This window comes from Cyprinus carpio, chromosome A7, assembly GCF_018340385.1.
Source record: "Cyprinus carpio isolate SPL01 chromosome A7, ASM1834038v1, whole genome shotgun sequence".
Classification (NCBI taxonomy): domain Eukaryota; kingdom Metazoa; phylum Chordata; class Actinopteri; order Cypriniformes; family Cyprinidae; genus Cyprinus; species Cyprinus carpio.
Genome location: NC_056578.1, coordinates 15213124 through 15232077, shown reverse-complemented (window position 1 = coordinate 15232077; position 18954 = coordinate 15213124). Strand labels below are relative to the sequence as shown.

At 37.1% G+C, this 18954-nt stretch overlaps 1 protein-coding gene across 3 annotated transcripts; it reads right to left on the bottom strand.

Annotated features, from left to right (window-relative positions):
- Nucleotides 1–541: 541 nt before the first annotated feature.
- LOC109048634 (myotubularin) lies at nucleotides 542–18954 on the bottom strand. 3 transcript variants are annotated; one of them, XM_042759869.1, is made up of 15 exons: nucleotides 18835–18954; nucleotides 17105–17188; nucleotides 15076–15148; nucleotides 12431–12524; nucleotides 10606–10717; nucleotides 10157–10258; nucleotides 9865–9948; nucleotides 9518–9667; nucleotides 7447–7632; nucleotides 6771–6956; nucleotides 6106–6309; nucleotides 5783–5875; nucleotides 4935–5048; nucleotides 3466–3642; nucleotides 542–2752 (listed from the first exon to the last, which is right to left on the bottom strand). In XM_042759869.1, exons 2-15 carry the CDS (start codon nucleotides 17165–17167, stop codon nucleotides 2582–2584), a joined length of 1809 nt encoding a protein of 602 aa, XP_042615803.1. In that variant the 5' UTR covers nucleotides 17168–17188; nucleotides 18835–18954; the 3' UTR covers nucleotides 542–2581. The 3 variants fall into 3 exon arrangements, with proteins under 3 accessions (XP_042615803.1, XP_042615804.1, XP_042615805.1); XM_042759870.1 differs by lacking the exon at nucleotides 17105–17188 and having other exon boundaries at nucleotides 18835–18918; XM_042759871.1 differs by lacking the exons at nucleotides 15076–15148; nucleotides 17105–17188; nucleotides 18835–18954 and adding an exon at nucleotides 12677–12694.

Below are 18954 nucleotides of genomic sequence, written 5' to 3'. Positions count from 1 at the left end.
GATTTCTACAGGATCACGTGACACTGAAGACTGATGGCTGCTGGAAATTCAGCTTTAAAATATTTTTTTTTAAATGCATCAAACTAGAAAATTTATTTTAAACTGTAATCTTATTTCGAAATATAACGGGTTTTACTGTATTTTGATTTTCAATTAAAAAAATAAATTGTAATAGACAACTTGATGCATGTACCTCATTGATTTACCTCAGGAAACATCTGTTTGCTTTTAGATCAGGCTTGTGCTCCTTAAATTGTCTGGAAATAATTTTATATCTATGCTGTTTTCATATCACTGTGACAGTAAATCTGTTTTTGTGATTAGAGTATGCATTTTCATTGCAGTCATGCGTGCTTGCAGGTCTTGTTGAATAACATCTTTTTAAAGGTGATCAGTAATTTTAGACAAAAAGTAAAGTGCATTGGGTGGTTCATATGCTAGAAGTAGTACTGCATGATCTAATAGTAAGGCAAGCAACCTTTAAAAAGCCCTCTGTCATACAATCTGAATGCTTGAGAAGTACAATAATGAGCATACAGTCTTTTTCTTGTGAACTCTTTAAATTAATTTAATCAGCATTATGTACAGAACAATAGCTGGTCAACAAATAAAGGATACATGTGGGAATACAAAACAAAAATAGATCCCTCTAAACTATTGTCTAACTTAAGATAATGTCAGAAAAAAAAAATTCAGAGTTTGCAGCTTTCCTTCACTCAACCTCATTCAATGGGATTGAGAACAAAAGAATTCCCTACTTAATCAGATCGTTTTCAGATCTTTAAAATGTTACAAAGCAAAACCTAAATGCCCATTAAAAAAAGAAATTATACTAATAAGAGGTTGTCCAACAAATTACCTACAATTACCAAAACCAAACAAATTTTTTTCTAATTACTTTCCTTTTTATAAAACTGTCAAATTTTACACTGAATAAAATAATTATATTTTACAACAATAGAACTTTCAACAGTAAAATAGGTTTTTGTTTGAGGTAATTACATAGTTCTGGTACTTGTACAAGATAAAAAATAGATTTGTCTTTTTCCTCCTAAAAACAACATGTTAGTTTATTGAACTTGTTTGTCTTCTTCACACACACTATGGTTTAAACTTCATATCCTCATTGAGGTCAAAGTCTTTAGCAGTTCAGTTTCGAAGGCAGCATGAGCTCTGGCTCACCGTAGCCGCCCTCTATCACCCCGTGTCAGTCACCGCTCTCTTCCTCAGGAAAAGGCTGAATTTGGAACAGCTCAATCACTTCCCAATTTAAGGGGAAGTTGTGGCCTAGTGGTTAGAGAGTCTGACTCCTAAGGTTGTGGGTTCGAGTCTCGGGCTGGCAATACCACGACTGAGGTGCCCTTGAGCAAGGCACTGAACCCCCAACTGCTCCCCGGGCGCCGCAGCATAAACGGCTGCCCTCTGATCCAGGTGTGTGTTCACTGCTGTGTGTGTGTGTTCACTGCTGTGTGTGTGCACTTTGGATGGGTTAAATGCAGAGCACGAATTCTGAGTATGGCTCACCATACTTGGCTGTATGTCACGTCACTTTCACGTCACACCACTTCATATCCCAGCCACTCCGTCCTTCCCAAAAGACTTTGCAGACTCTGCTACATCTCACTGCAATACTGTCAGCTCCATCAAAAACAAAATATTTGCTTTCCGTGGCAACAGCACAGCGTTTTACAGTGCATTACCAAATGCCACTAGCAATTGTTCAACTCCAGACCTCAGTAGGAGAAGAAACAACCTGTTGCTCAAACGCACAGTGAATGGAAATCACTCGATTCTACCGCTGATGCTGCCATAAAGAAAAAACAATGTTTCTCTAAAAAATATACACCTGAAAAACCTCAGATATGAGTAAAGGCACCAAAAAGGTATCCGCGTCGCTTGCTTAAAAAAAAAACCCTGGTTCTGTTCAACAAGCTAATGTTAATTGCTTCAGAACATTTTCCTACTATATCATACAGAGGAAAAAGTAAGACATTTAGACAACATATCTGCTTCCTTTACCTTCTGAGGTCAGCCATTTGAGTTTGCCAAGCAGTTAAACCAAGTATACTAATGAAATGATTTCTCTGCCAGAGGTTGAGGACCCTGCTTGATACTGGATTGACTGGACACCATGCACACTTCAGTTCATAAGACCAGCACTCTCTAAACACCATTTACCTGCCATCTTACTAGTGCTCAACATTCAAAAATGTTCTTCACTCAGATCTACACTTTAGAACACACATAACGCAACACATAAATCACATACGTCCGTCCGACTTGATCGCTTTCAATCGCCACAAGACCATTCCAAGCAGTATCCAAGTGGCGTATGGAATACACACACGTAATTTGACTCACTTTCGTCCATGGTATGCTGCATGAAAAAAACAGCACTGTCACTTTAAGGCTTCTCTTTTCGTTTAGCTTTTTTTTTTTTGCACGATGAAGGCCGTACTGTGGTTTATTGCATAATTGTTTTGTTATTCATTCTCGCCGACATCACTACTAATCGTGTTACCATAATTATCACTATTGCTATGTACAAATGTCCAATGTCTGTAACAGCTTGCGAGTGGGATCAAAACGGTGTCTGTAAGTGTGTGATGTGCTGATTGGGCGTGGCAGCGTTGGGGGTGGAGCTGTTTGTCAAGTGGGTGGAGTCTGAGAGCTGCAGTTCCTCCAGTTTCTTCAGGTACTGATCCCTCAACGCCAGTAGCTCCTTATAGCGCTGCTCCACTGGACTCTGTTGCTGATATGCACAAATATACACAAACATGCACACATGTGAAATAGCCACCAGAGGGCAGCAAAAACACTCTTTGACTTCAAATAAGGAAATCTGCATTTTTATGAAACAAATGTTTTGTGATGCACATAAGATGTTGGAATACTAGTTCTCAGACAAGCATTTTGTATTAATCTATGGCTTGCTGGATAATTATAATAAGAATGTCCAGTTTAATAATCACATGTGGCACTATGGACTGTACTCACTACATTTGAATGTTTTTATTGGTTTATTGTGTTTGTGGTATTTAATATGTAAATGGTAAACAGCATTAATCTTTGTTATGACTAAGGTGGCAAAACGGTTATTTATGCCAATGCTGAAGCGGCTCCTGCAAAACCTCTGTAACAGAATTCGTGTGTGTGTGTGTGTGTGTGTGTGTGTGGGGGGGGTGATAAGGACATTCTGAGTGACAGTTCACTGCAGTGCCAGTCAGGAGGTAATTAAACTGGAGACAAAGGATTTTCTGCACCACTGAATCAGGTGCACACAAACACACACACAAACACTAAATCCCACCCAGAGGCAAAAACGCCAATTATAGAAAAGATGCACATGCTCCCCCCCCTTAAACATCCGTTTGCATATACCCTAAGAAAGTCACCTTAAATAATGCTTATTACCATACAAAATGCTATAGAAGCCACAACCTGATTGTGATTGTATGTTGATACCTGGTGTAGTATGCGAGGGTTCCATCTGATGTAATAAGTCACCCAAAGCTCTAGGTGGCGCATGCTGGCAACAGGGTAAAGCACACGACTGGATTCTGGAGTGAAGAAGGGGTTTATATACAAGGATGTGTCACTGTTGACAAAAGACCACAGAGACACCGTCTTCCCCCGAACGTTCTAATCAAACAAAATGGAGAGAGGAAAAAAAGAACAGAAAAATCAGAAAGTTGGCATTTTGAATAAACACTACTCCATTATTTAAAGTGAATCTTAAGTACTATTCTATGTTGAAGAAAATGACAGGAGTTTAAATATTTACACTGCCAGCCAAAAGTTCGGATTTCTAAGTTAAAGATTTCTAAGTGTTTCTGAAAGACTTATCTTATGCTCACCGAGGCTGCATTAATTTAATCAAAAGCACAGTAAGAGCACAGTTATGCTGTGAAAGTTTAAAATAACTCTTTTCTATGATTATATATTTTAAAATGTAATTAATTCCAGTGATTAAAGCCACATTTTCAGCAGTTATTACTCCAGTGTTCAGTGTCACACGATCCTTCAGAAATCATTCTAATATGTCTTTTGAACTAAAGTACAGGTGATTTAATATATTGGCAATACAGAATCAGCTGTGAAGTTGTTGAATATATTGGTTATACAGCAGGTAAGGTGTTGAATCTTTGGTTAGCAGTAGATGTAAAGCAGGACTGTGTTCCCTAACGTTGTTGCGGTGGACAGCTCTAGAATGAATGTTTAATCTCCCCAAAGTGCATTTGACTCCGACTGAGAGTCAGTGAAGCATCCCTTTTACTCATGCTCTACTTCACACAATGAGCACAGAGAGAAATAAGAAGCAATGTGTGCGTGTGAGAGAAAAAAAGCAAAGGCCAATATATCCCACTGATGACAACTGGCCTCCAATAAGCAGTGAAGAAGATTGGATTTGAGAGATTCAGAGACAAAGGAGTGATAAAGGTAGAGAAAGACAGGTAGAGTACAGCACTTCTTAATAGATCCATCCTGTTTCCACAATGCATGAGATAATTATAGATTAACATACAGTGAGGTCCGAAAGTAAGACCACGTTTTTAATCCGAGATTCAAAATCTAGTTAAACCAGGAAATAAATAAAGGTTTTTTTGCATCATGACAAAATGAACAAATATTAAGAAATTCTGAATCCACAGTAAATTCTCAATTCAGCTGAAATCAATTAATTTGTAATCATTTGCTGGAAAAGCATGCATTTTCTGGGGGTCGCAAACTTTTGGCTCCACTGTATTTGGAAGGCCACCATTCAGTGGCTGTATTCAAAATCAGTGAAAATAATAATTATGGATTGCATTATTAAATATAACACTTTACTGATATTCAGGGTAGGAAGGAATTTCAGGGTTTATATATTAATGTGGTTTAATATCACTGGCACACCAATTGTTTGTGAGGTGTGTTTGTGTGTTATTTCTTACATTGCTTTCACGTGCACTCTCACAGTTGTAGAGGAAAGTGCCAAAGCGGCAGCTGTACAGGTGATCCAAGATTACCACCAGGAGACGTTCATTAAACTCAAACGCTGTTGGGAACTGCAGATGTGGGAAGGAGATAAAAGTTAAAGATCATGATGGTATCGGAAAGTACAGAAAATAAAAGTATCGGTATCGGACTCTTTCTGGAAAAAGTGGTATCAGTGCATCCTCAGTTAAAGAGATTTACTTGCATTAACACATTATTCTCTAATTAGCTGGATAAAATAATTTTACAAAACACATTAAGAAAATGCATTTCAAATCTGTATTACGTTTTCTTTTGGTTTACACAAAAGAGATATTCGAGATGCTGATTTCTGTGTTATAAAATTAGACATGATGATGTTCAAGCTCCAATAAAGTACTTAATACTACTGCTGACTACATACAATAGCTAGCTTTGTGTTGTTAAGTGGTTTGCCACTCAGATCTCAGGGTTGCATATATTTAAGTATACCGCGTTAAGTTGTTTTGTGCCAGGTTTGATATCAATGATGCTGAATGCTGTAGGTTGTCTCGTGTTACAATACGGGCACATTTACCATTGTTCTGCAAATTTTCACTGGGGGCTAAATCAAGTCTTTTTTAACAGAATCCAGATGATTGGGAATGTCATGTGAAGGCGGATGCTTTGGATGCTGATAGATTTACAGTTTAAATCAGCATCCACAATGACTGAACAGCAGCTCAGACATTTTGCACAATATCTCCTTTTGTGTTCCACAGAATAGAAAAAATCAAAACAGCAATACAGGTTTGGAGCAGTATAGTTTAGACAATTAGATTCCTACCTGTTTAGTCATTTGCCACACGCAGTCAATAAACTGCAAAAAGATAGGTGATCTGTCCTGATCTGCATGGTTTTTGTCTCCATGGCCGATTCTCTACACACACAAAAAAGTAGGAAGTAAATACCAACTGATAACAATTAGTTTTTTTTGTGTACAAAAAACAAAAACAAAAGCTAAAACACCCAGATGTGGTTTACCCTTTTTAATGCTTAATCAACTCTTTTAAAGCAATCACCCCGATAACATGGCTGACAGAACTCAAACTCCATCACTAAATGTGAGGTTTTCCAGATCCAAGATTTGTAAACCCAGCTGGGACTCACTGAGGCGAACTTGTGTCCGAAGCTGATCCATTCCTTCTCCAGCAGCACCTGGAAGCCCCTGAGAGTCCTGTAGTATGAATCCAGCATCAACATGGCCAGAGAGGTAAGCTGAGCTGTGCGGTCCCAGCCGTCACTGCAGTGCACCACCACAGAGCTCCCAGAAGACACCTTATCAGCCACCTGGATGGCCCCTGATAGCACCAGCTAGTGCAGGATATAAGGTAGTTACAGTAGAGCATGTTGGGTTTTATAATCAAGGGGGAACACAAGTTTTTTTAGCCTGGTTCTCAAAAGAGCACCTGGAGATTTGATTTGGTCTCCACACTGCACATAGTGTGACCCATTAAATGGTACATGAAGTGTGAAAGTGTGCAGAACTTATAAAAACATATATACAAAAATAATGATAGTGATAATATTATTGCAATTTTTTTATTTTTTAAATAAACAAAATAATAAAATCTGATATTACTATTACATTTTAAAATAAAAATGGAGTATTATATAAAAAAATATATTTTAAATAATTATAATATTTTTTATTTTTAAACTTCAAATTAGCAAGCTTTTATTTTGGTGGGTTGCTGGAAAAGTATATGCGCTGTGTACCACTTATGTGCACCCGTTTATAATATATATTGGTATGCATGGAATAAAAAACAAACCTTAATATGCTCTAGCCAGTGGGTGGACTCCAGGCTGGAGAGCCAATGAGACTCCTCCACATTGGGGTAGACAATGTCCTTTAACTTCTTCAGTGACTCCCTCATGACATGGATATTATGGATGTCCAGAAAGACCAGCTCAGCATTCTGATATGCATCGTCACCCTCGTATCCCCCTCCTGTGGCCTGCAGGGTAAGGGGTGAGAAGTGTACATGTTAAGATATGTGATCATGTAAAGAAATTCTGCACACTTACTTTCACACTTCATGTACCAAAACACATTTTCAAAGAAAAAACATTGGATCAATAATGCCATTTGAAAATGCTCTGTCAGTGGTGTTCAGTGTGGCATAGCTTTCAAGCACCACTGTGGTCCACTTCTGGGTCCACATTGTGGTTGGTTTTGCTTTTAATTAGTTTGGCAACAGGCAAAAACTGACAACATACTCATGCAAAAGCAAACAGTTTCGTTTGTCTAATACAAACCAAGAGTCCAAGACCAACTGGAAAACAGTAACCACCCCATACCTTCAGTGGATAAGGCCATAAGTTAGATAAGAGGTAAACAAAGAGGGTTTTCATATTCAAAAACTCTCTAGAATTTCTCAGAGATGAATTTGAATCTCTCAGACCTGACACTAAGCCCCATTTATTAGTAACCCTCTGCGATCTTACCTTGTTTGCCACAGCATTGACATTAGGCCTGGCATCATAGATGGTGAGTTTGGTAGTACCATTGGCCTCACGGATTAGGTCCAAGTAACGTTCATCATCTTTGTTGCGCTTGCCGCTCATTCCCACCAGTGGCTGGCTACACCGCATGATCACAGCATGGTTCTCTTTATGGAACCACGACAACACCTGAGAGGGGAAGGAAACACATCATCATTACGGAAGGTAAGGTCATCAACAAACATTTAAAAAACACATTGTTGAATTGAAAATGAGGAGAACAAAAGAAAGCTTTATCATCATCTAGGGGTGCACAATATGTATCGGTACCATACTGGTTGCCAATATTAGGCACTTTCTTTTTTATTAGTATATTAGATATAAATTTTAAATTGGTTATATATTGTCCATATTTAACTGTGCATGCTAATTTCATTATTTTACATTTACAGTATATTACATTTTCATGTAATGCTCACTTAAAGTTAATCTTTAAAAACAGTACTGTTGTAATAACACTGTTAATCACTTTTTAGCAGATCTTTAGCAGATCTCAAAATGAACATCCATTTTTCATACTGTACATTATAATGTTGTGTGGCTTAAATCCACTAGTAGAATTTAAAATTATGATGGAATTTTTTTCCATTTATTTAGACAAAACAGCATACAATTTTAATATAGGGTATTTCTTAGTTATCAGTCATAAAAAAATATTTTTGGATTACTGCAGTGGACAGAATTTTAAGCATCTTAGGCATTATCATCATACTGAAATATATAAATATCCAACCACATTTAATAATAATAATAAATATTAGGTCTGCGCGATATTGAAGAATAATGCGATATGCGATACCTTGTTAAAAAATGCGATATTTGATATGTGATACGATACAAAATTGCTTAAAGTGTGTAAAATTTCAATTATATTTTCAAATATTTAAAAATGAAAATTATATAACTAATTTGTTTCACATTCTTTCTTGGAAAAGAAAGAATCACTATAACTTCTGCAAGGGTCCAGCAGTGTTTTAGCAGTACATTAAAAAGTAATGTCACAAATCAGAAAATGTCATTTTAACATCAGTGTGAACATACAAACAAAAAAAATTATGACACTAATTTTATATCATTGTAACTTTGCTTTCCATATACTTTAAGTACTTCTTCATATACCACAGCAAAAACTATATTTACAAGCATAGATAAAATAAATAGTAGTATTCAGGTACATAAATGTAATTATTAAGTGTAAAATAACACTGCATTGTGTTCACTGTATGTATTAAATTTACATTAATCTTTGTTATATGTATAGTATGTATTTATAGGCTGCTGTCCCTTTAAATCCGACTGCACGGATCCAGTAAAATGATACACATCCGATTTCTTTCTCAGCTGTTTACATTCATTTAAAACATAACTGACTGCGTTTACGAGAATGATCGTCGAGACGGGTACGACTGACATAATTATGTGTACGTGTCTGTTCAAACATGAGGAGATGCGAAAGAATCAACTCGGTGTTCGCATTCTGTATGAAACACGTCTCTGTGTGTATGAACTGAAGAGACAATGTGCGAGATGCAGCTTGTGTGCACGCTTCAGGTGTGAGTCAGACAGCAAGATGAGACGGCAAATAGTTGTTTTCTGCAGCTTATTGCACTTAACTCTTTTTAACGTAAAGCAATTCTCTGCTATATGCGTCGAACTATAACTTTGACCTTTTGCAATGTTTTGATTTAAGTAGCCTATTATTAAAATTATTAAGATATCGCATGCCCTTGCCCTATGCATAGTGTGATATTTACATTTGCGATATTCTGATCATTTTGAAATATCGTGCAGCCCTAATATCACATATCACAGTAAATACATGAAAGTAAATATACATTTAAATAAATCGGAAAAGCATTGCTTTCTTATTTATGGGCAAAAATTTTAATTGGCATTCTCCAAAATTTTCCACTAAACAGCCTACATTATGCAGCAGAAGCTTGAATATGACCTTCCAACAAAAATCACACCATTATTCTGGCCTTTCATACTGGTCATCTGTGAAAGAGCTCACCGGGATGCGGCAGCGGGAGCGGAAGGCAGCAACTCTTCTAAGATCTTCATCTGTGGCCTTGTATGGAACAACAAGAATTGTGGGATAGGTGTCACACAGCTCGTAGTTCTTATTGATGAAAGTGACCCTCCACTCACTATTAGGTAGAACCTGACAATCAGAACAGAAAAACAACACAATCATTAATAAAAGCTCGCTATGCAGTATTTTTTGCAACTACATTAGCAATATTATATTATAATTTTATATTACATTATATTAGCAAGTGAATGGTGAGAGTGAGCAGTTTCAACAAGGGCAGCACGACTGTTTCTAGACTAGTACAAGTCCTGGCATCTGGTCCTCACCTGCCTCCTGTACTCTTCCATGGCCTCATAAACGTTCCAGCCATTCTCCTCATACTTCTCCTGACTCAGAAAGGCAAAGAGTTGCTGTGAAAGTCAAAGAAAGTAAAAGTGAAAGAGTAAGTTAAACCAGTATTTCATGCATTCTGCTAATGATGAAAGCCGGTTGTGAAATGCTGAAACACTTAATCGCACTGCATAAAATGCACAAAAGTGATTAATGTAGTTTTAAATCATTTCTGAATGAATCTAAACATTAGCATTTGAGAATAATAAATAAACACCAAACACTGACCATTCCATGAGACAGTGGGAAAGCATATTTGAAAATAATCTCAAAGATGTCTCTTCGACTGTGGCCTTCTTGCTTCAGAGCAAATCGCAGGTTCCTCATGTCCTGATACACACACACACAATGATTTGAGAATGTCACACTTCCAAAAAGGGGTGGTTGGTTCTGTTCTAACCTAACCTGTCACATTGTCATACTATACCAGTTTACATTCACAGCAGAAGCTGTAAGTGCTCTAAAAAACAGATGCTGTACTAACATGTACAGAAAATATTCAAAAACTTTTTTTGAAGCTAATGGTTTTAAACACTGTGTGATACTTAATATGCAGTATGTCGAGTTAAAACCTGGCTTGCGACACTTTAGGATCCCATCACCACATTTCCCCTTATTTGCTGCCCTTAACATTAGCGGTTATGGGATGTGAATTTCTAGGGCTGTGTGAGCGATACCTTGCAGGTGATTTCAAGCCCGTAGGAGTTCTCTCCTCGACTGGAGGCTCCGCCCATCTTCTCTACACGGCTTATGACACCTAATGGCACGTCCAGGGTAACTGGCGTCTCTCAGACAGGAAGTGACAACAATCTTATATGTACTTATGTACTACAAACACATCAGATGTGACACTTTTAGTTCCTTGCAATTAAATATGTGCTAAAGCATGTCACAGAAAGTTTATTAAAAAGGTCTTTAGTTTCATCTAACCAGTCCACTAACATATTTGCGTGACGCCACTAGATCATCAATCTACAGCATAACAGCAAATGTTAAAGCAGTTACATTTGCATCAGAGATGAAACAGTATCAGTATTTCTTAACAGGATTATTGTGATTAAAATGATCACCAATATCAGCATGGTATTGTTAAAATGTGCTGGAAATGTTCAAAAAGTACAGACATATAAATCATTTAACAAGTGTTATATTTAAAATCAACAAACAACAAATAAAATAAATTTTTTGTTTGCATAAACACTAAAACAATAACATTACCAATTATGTCTGGATTTTAAATGACCACATGACAACAGTTTATTTAATACCATGTATGAAATGTTCAAATAAAGCTTTGAAAAAGTTTCATAAAATGGTAAATCTCACATTTCAGCCTTTAAATAAAGAAAAGGGTTAAGTCAAAATGATAATTGATTAATAAATGATTACATGTATTTTATGTGCCCCACAGATAATTCTTGATACCTTATCCGAATTGTTTAAATGTGTAGAATCAAAATAAGCTTATTTTTGATACACCGGTCAAACTTTACAGCAGGGCAAGCAAATTTAGTCAGTTTTTTGGCCAAAAAAACTGTACACAGGCTAAATGTAAATGTAACTCTCTGTAGATCCACTCTCTGACAGCAGGTGGCGCTTACGGCACAGCAGAATTAGAGCTGTTTTCATGTAACCTCTGTAGACAAAGCACTGCGGTAAGAACACTTCTTTATTAGGTATTACATTGAGTGAAGATGAAAACAAAATGCCATCGAATCTTTTCTGAAGACAGTGAGAACCCTCAGAGGTACATTCATATAATTAATTCATTCATATATTCATTAGTATAATTCCCTCAGCGCTCTTTTAAAATCTCCCAGCTGTCCTGCTGTGCGCACGTAAGACTGTTACTTGAAACTTTGCATTATGCTGGGCATGCTGAGTTGTTCAAATCATGGTAATCGAATACAGTTTTAATGATCATTAAAAATATAAAACAGTAATACTTATCGTGGGGAATTTTATCATGATTTATCGCCATACTGGTAATCGTTTCATCCCTAGTTTGCATTACTGTATCGACCCTTGAATGAATTTCGCATTTTTTCTTTCTTCCACTTTGTCAGGCTGACAGATCATGGCAACGGACCCTATCAACAGTCAAAACATCCACAAAACAGGGCTGCAGGTGTCCACTACCATGTGCCAACCAAAGACAAAGCCAGATACGAGATGAAAGCCTTTCTCTGACTGATATGATGTGATATGAATTCCCTCCTTCTTCCAGTGCTCTCACATTCTTCTCTTGTCTCATGTAATACAGACTTAAAAGATTTGTGCTTTAACGAAAGGTGGACACTAAAATTTGATCCCCCCAAAAAATGTGGAAACAAGCCTTAAAGGGAGAAATTGAGAAGGAAAGACTGAAAGACAGAAGGAACTGGATAAGCTTTTAATGGTTTTAAAAGGAGCACCTGACATGGCCTCAGAATGACTGTGCCTGAATGTGTAGAGAACTAATACGTTGCATTTTGGGAAATGAAAATGAAAGTTTCTCTTACTGAGTCAGTGTTCTTGAAGTAAAGTCTGTAGTTGGTGATGAACACCTTTCCTTTGACTGCAGCATTAAAAGGGCAGATGTAGATGATGTCTTTATCTGAGGAGTAAAACAGTAGGAAATATAAAAAAAAAGCTCAACATTTATTTAATCCCATAACATCTGACTTAAAAGGGATGTGTGAAACCATTAAAGGTGCATTAAGGTTAAGTAGCTAAGACATGAAAAGTACTTTTGACAAATACACTCACATTAAATGAAGACTCCAGTCATATCAGTGGTCAGGACAAAACTATAGTATATAATAAAAGAGACCCCCCCCCCCATCACATGATCAACCAAGTACTTACATTGATAGACCTCTACTTATTATTATCTATTATTATGAAATATAACTGTGTGATGCTGCATCTTTGTCCCCCATGATTATAAGTTTAAAATTCTTTTTTAATATTTGGTTGGTTTTCATGAGTCAAAGCACTTAGACAATGATAAGTGAGCCACACTGACCTGACTCACTTTATTAAGCATTTATAGGTGCTTTATAAGTATGGTAGGCCTAAAGCATATACTTTATGCTATGGTAATGAGTACAGTGAACACAACAAATTTCATATTATTTTCATGCATAGTAAGAAGGTCTCCAGTCTGTGACCAAAAATGTTAATTTGCATGTGTTATTTTTGCTGAAATCGCCACTGGCATCTATAAGATAAATTCACATGACTTTGCATGTAATGCCTTTTTCCTGAATGTTTTCATATCACATCTTTTTTTATGTTGACGTAATAAACTGAGACAATGCACATCAAAGTTTTAGTGGAAAAACAGACCTCATCTCTGCCGAACAGCAGCGTTGCTGGCACTATTGTGGCAGAGTGGCAGAGATCGAAAATGGCAGACGTGCAAAGTAAAAGTGCAGAAAAGCAGTGTCTATTTTGTGCACAACTTGAACAAACTACAACAGGTAAAGCTGTCAGCTGTGTGGACATTAGCAATATCGTTAACAATCTCGTTTATAATCGATACTGATATGGATTCTTGTTATCAAGATCTTTAGTCTATAAGCTGTGCTCTGTTAATGCGTGAACTTCATATTATTTGTAGCTCACTTACTGTCCAATAAACACAAGGCTTTGTGCACGGTTACATTTTATTAAACAAATTATCAGCTTTAAAATTCTGCCAAATTCATAACGAAATTCAAACAATACATACCATTTTGGCTCTCTTTAATGTGGCATGAGCGATTGCTTTAGCGCATCAGTTCAAGCGGAACGTGAACCCCGTAGAGTCATCTTTCTCTTTACTACAGTACTATAGTATGAAATAAACATGAATGGACACCAAAAGGTATATTATAAGATAGCCTACAGAAAAACTTACTGAAATGTCTCATGTAATCGCTCATTCAGTGTTTCAAAACTGCGGAAAAGATTTAAAGCTTGTAATCAATGCCACATAACAATACATTTACCTCAGAACAATCATTCAGCGATTAATAAGCTCATTAGTCTGCTAGAAAAAAATAACTATAAAGAGGAGCATTTTGCCAAATATATGCACTATATTGCATATTTATATTTAACCTGTTGTCTACATGATTAGAAAGAATGCAAGGAGCTAAAGATCAAATTCAACATATATAACTGCATGTTACTAATGAAGAAGAACAGACTGGATGTGTGCAAGACATATGACAACATTTATAGGATGCATTGAGGAGAAGCCCAAACTGCACTCAATGGCCAAGTGATGCTGACGTAATTATGGTCTGTGATATTGTCACATATTCTGTTTACTAAACAATTCTTTGTGACGGTAAGTTCGGAAGTCGGAAAAGATGTTTAGTTCCCACTTTAAGTGAACCTTAGTTAAAAGGTTAAATGGATTAAAATGGATTAAAATGCTGATGCTGTAAAGAAGGGGAGACATAAATACATGACAGTATGACTGAAATGTTAAGGGGTTTAAAAATAAATAAATAAATAAATAAATCTCTGGCACTTAAAAAAATAAAATAATCTGGTGCCTATTTTTTTTTTTTTTTTTGTCTGGAGCCCTGGTAAGCACGTACTTTATGCATGCATGATTTTTCTAACCACACACACTGTGTATGCTCAACTTGCATATGCCTCTTGATTTATTTTGCTTCAATAACTTCAGGAGAGAAATAGCGCAGACACTGGACAAAGGATGAAACTTTCTAGTGTGAAAGTGTCGTGCACACTATCAAATGGAACACACTTTGAAAGGCAATGTGTTCGGCTATATGAAACTATATGAAAAAAATGACATATTCCATACTAATTAAAATTGTATTATTTGTTAAACTTTTAATACATTTATATTAAATGGTAAAGGTTTCATGATTTCTATTAATTAGACATGATTTTTGATTATTTGATTTTTGAAATCAAGAAAAATAAAACAGAAAAAAAAAGTATTTCTTAAGTCTCTAATAACCAATTACCACTTTATCGTCAATCTCGAATCAACAGTTTTAGGACTGGCAAGCTATTTGAACATTACATTTTTAAAGTGTCAATACATTTTAAAATATGCCAATATGACCAAAAGGCTTCTGGAGACATAAGATTAATTCTTATTAAATAAGAGCCCACAAACATGCACACATGCTTTCACTCACCGATCACTCTCTCTTCTCCCGGAAGCATAGCAACATCTGCCAGCGGCTCCATCTTCAGGCTCTCTCTGGACGCCTGTCAACACATGCAGGAACATTGGGTTGACATGGGCACATCCCTCACACACACAAACGCTTTCAAATAAGGATGATCACAACTGTTTTCTACTCACAACATTAATACACTACAGTTCTGAGCACGACTGTACTCAGTGGCATCTGATCAGAGGGAGAAAAAAAACGCTGGGGGAAAAAATCTGAGAGTGACAGGAAGTAATGGAAGAGGAAGTAGTGAAGAGAGGAAAATAAAGAGTAAGAGGAGACTGTCCTCTTTCACCCTCTGTCTTTGAGCACCAGTCTGATGCTCTATGTGTGTGTGTGTGTGTGTGTGTGTGTGTGTGTGTGATCAGGGATCCAGATTGTCTTTCTCTGGGCTATTTTCCTGCTGCCAGTTGAAGGTTAGTGAACTGGAATGTGAGCTTAGAGTGCCATTCACTGCATGTAGTCGTTTATTCGGCCTTTTGCTGCTGTTTAGTGTTTGCATGTCACAACCCTGTGGGCAGAGTGAAGCAAGGGCTTCTGGGTAATGGTCTATCCTGTGTTCTTGAGATGACGAATGGAGCAGCCAAACACACACACACACACACACACACACACACACACACACACACACACACACACACACACACACACACACACAGTGATCCTAACTGGAAAACTAACCTGCTTCACACAAATAAGAAGTAGTTTGGTAAACAGAAGAGGACAGATGAGGAAGGGGAGAATAAAAAACAGCCAACTAGTAAGAGGATTAAAAGAGACACCGTTAAAGACATCTTAAAGGTACAGTGTTTTTTTTTTTTTTTTGCAACATTCGTCTGCAATTGTTCACAGTCATCTGGGAAATCAAGCCCAAATGGCTTAGTTATAATCATTTCTGCATATTTAGCTGCGTTAGGAAAAAAAGAAAGAAAGAAAGAAAGAAAGGAGACTCACTAAGATGAAAAGAGGCAAACAGAGGCAATCACAGAGACAGATGGACAATTCTCTGTACAAAATCACTCTAGCTGTCCTTGGGGACCCTGGAAAAATGGAGACTTGGGTTCTGCTGCCTATCACCTGCCAGGTGTTACAGCAGCTCTAACATATGCATGGAACAGCAGTCTCCTGGCTCAAGCCCTAGTGATGTGCCAACTCCCTGTCTGCCTGGAATCCCCTCTGCCCAGAGACGTTCCCTTTGCCAAGCCAGACACTGTTCGTGTAGGGAGCTCTGCTTTTAAAGGAAACAATCTATTTTGTTTTAATCACTATTAAAAGTTTGCATTTGAATTACAGCATTTTCATGAATTTAGCAACATGCAATATGCAAGCGTATTATTAATCACTCTATAAATGTACTGAATAGCTATGCTGGACTGAGTGCACTTAAAATAGACCAGCTGGATAGATGACAAATAATGTCAACTTTCTTTTTTAACATCATGACCCTACGTAAAAAAAAAAAAAAAAAAAAAAAAATATATATATATATATATATATATATATATATATTACATTGTATTATGTTATATTTTATTATATTACATATATAACTTTATTAACCCAATTCTAAAATAAATCACCATTTGCTTTTGCAGCAGTTCACTTAAATAGTCCTGGGGTGTGACCACTTTTTTTTTTTTTTTTTTTTTTAAGTGCTAATACCACACAAGGCCTTGAAAATGCGGTTTAAAATAGCTCAAATGTAAAATAACTTATGTCAATAAAAGAAGCATAAGGCAGCATATATTTCTTCTATAAAATCTATATGGCTGTTTAATGCTATAGGAAAGCAGAGCAAAGGGCAGCTCTATTGATACCAGTGAAGTGCATTATTAATTTATGCAGAAAACGAAAGTCTAACCCTCCTACAACAGCATTGCACACTTACAGGATAGTGTAGTTTGTAAAGCAAAGGGGAAAAATGAGAAACATTCGGTTACAGTCAAAGGACAGAACAATTACAGCATGTCTGCACGCAGGCTTCACTCACGTTTGGGCTGGAGCTGTTCCCCAGAGGGCTGGAGTTGTAAGGTGCTATAGGAGCCGAGGCCATCGCTGGGTTTGCTTCTTCCACCTCCACAAGAGACATGTCATTTTTCTTTCAGCTCAACAATATAGTTTTTTTTTTCTGCTGGACAGTAGTTCAGATTTGTAGACATTCGTCATGTCTACATTTCAGTCATTTCACCATAAAAATATACTGAGCCCAAGCTTTTGAATTATAATGTGTGTAAGCCAATTAATAACCATGGTAATTACTATGGTAACATTTGTAAATCAGCAGATTCACAAGATTAAAACAGACAAATATTTAAATCTGCAAGGCAAAAAACAAGTTTATAACCAAACAATGTCAGGCAGTAATGTCGGCTGGCTCCAGGCCATCAGTATTGTGGAATTCTATGTACAGACTTTTCCACCTGAATTTACAGAACAGTACAACAGGCAGCGAGGGGGAGAATTTGGTTGAAAAATAATGATAGTCATATGCAAACCTGGGCCATACAGCTAAGATTGATATGTCATTCAAATCGTATATATTTTCTATGATCCCTAATGTTCTCAAGAAGCACAGTGGCTGTTTCAACAGTCATATTCATATATTTTTTTTTTGGCAGAAACTACCACAGATGTGTCTGAATGAAAGTGAGAGAAAATATGAAACACACTGTGAATCAACAGCAACACCACAGCTGCGAAAGGTAACGAACATCCAGTCAATCGTGATGCACCATGGGACAGATAAGCTGACAAATCTTTACTTGATTAAAATGATTTTGATTATATCGTAAATTAAATAATAATAATTAGGACTTATTTAATAAACCTTATTTAATTAAAATATAAAAACAATTTGTATAAAGGACACCCAACAAGCTTCTTCATGTTGACACCAAACCCCTCAGCAATATGTCTGCATACAGCAAAACATCAGTAACTAATTTTGGGCTAAGTTTACACTTATGCCACAACAGTGTTGTTGAAAACACAACAAGTTCAGATCTCGGAGTCATTTGAGGGGCACATGTGAAGCTCTGAGGTTCAAATGGACACCTGAGGGAATGACACATGAGGTTAGCGGTCAGAGACAGGCATGTAAATGATTACAGCACCAGCCTGGGTGTGAGAGAGAGAAAGAGAGCTATTTATAATGATGACAGGACTGTTGTGGCTTTTACATGACGGTGCACATTTACAGCCTTCTTTCACTGCCTATAAAGAAAATGACTTTTAACTTAGAGATAACAGAGAGGAATGCAATCAATCTGTTAAGGGCAGTTTCAATTCAAAACTCTCATACTTCAAATAACTTTCACCCCGAGGCTTTAAATGCCCGGATCAATCATGACGAAAGCAGCTACACACTTTCACCAACTTATGAGATGATGTGATGGAAAATTATGAGCAGTATATGTACACACATCCGCTTCCATTCATACACTAAGAGATAACGACATCCACGTCAAAACAAGCTTCTCAAGCGTCTAAAAAGTCCACTTTATAACTTCTAGCGATTTCGTGGGAGCTCTTACACTGTGAATGTATTCCAGCACAGGACTGTGACCAGGAAATAGGTCGGGCCTATCTCTGCGACAGCTCTCAAGTGCTACATTTACCCCTGAGTCCGCTCCAAGCAGCCCTAAATAAAGAGCAGACCCTCGCCGAGAAGTCTTAACGTGCGACCCGAGCAATGTTGGGTTTGCAAATGTCTTTACTTACCCAGAAACTGCAATTCTCCGTTCCTCAGATCGCCAGTCTGTTTTGCACCGCCGCAGGAAGCGCTCTGCCCGAGTCACGTGACGGCGGTCAAGGCGCCCCATTGGCTACTTGTCAAATCGT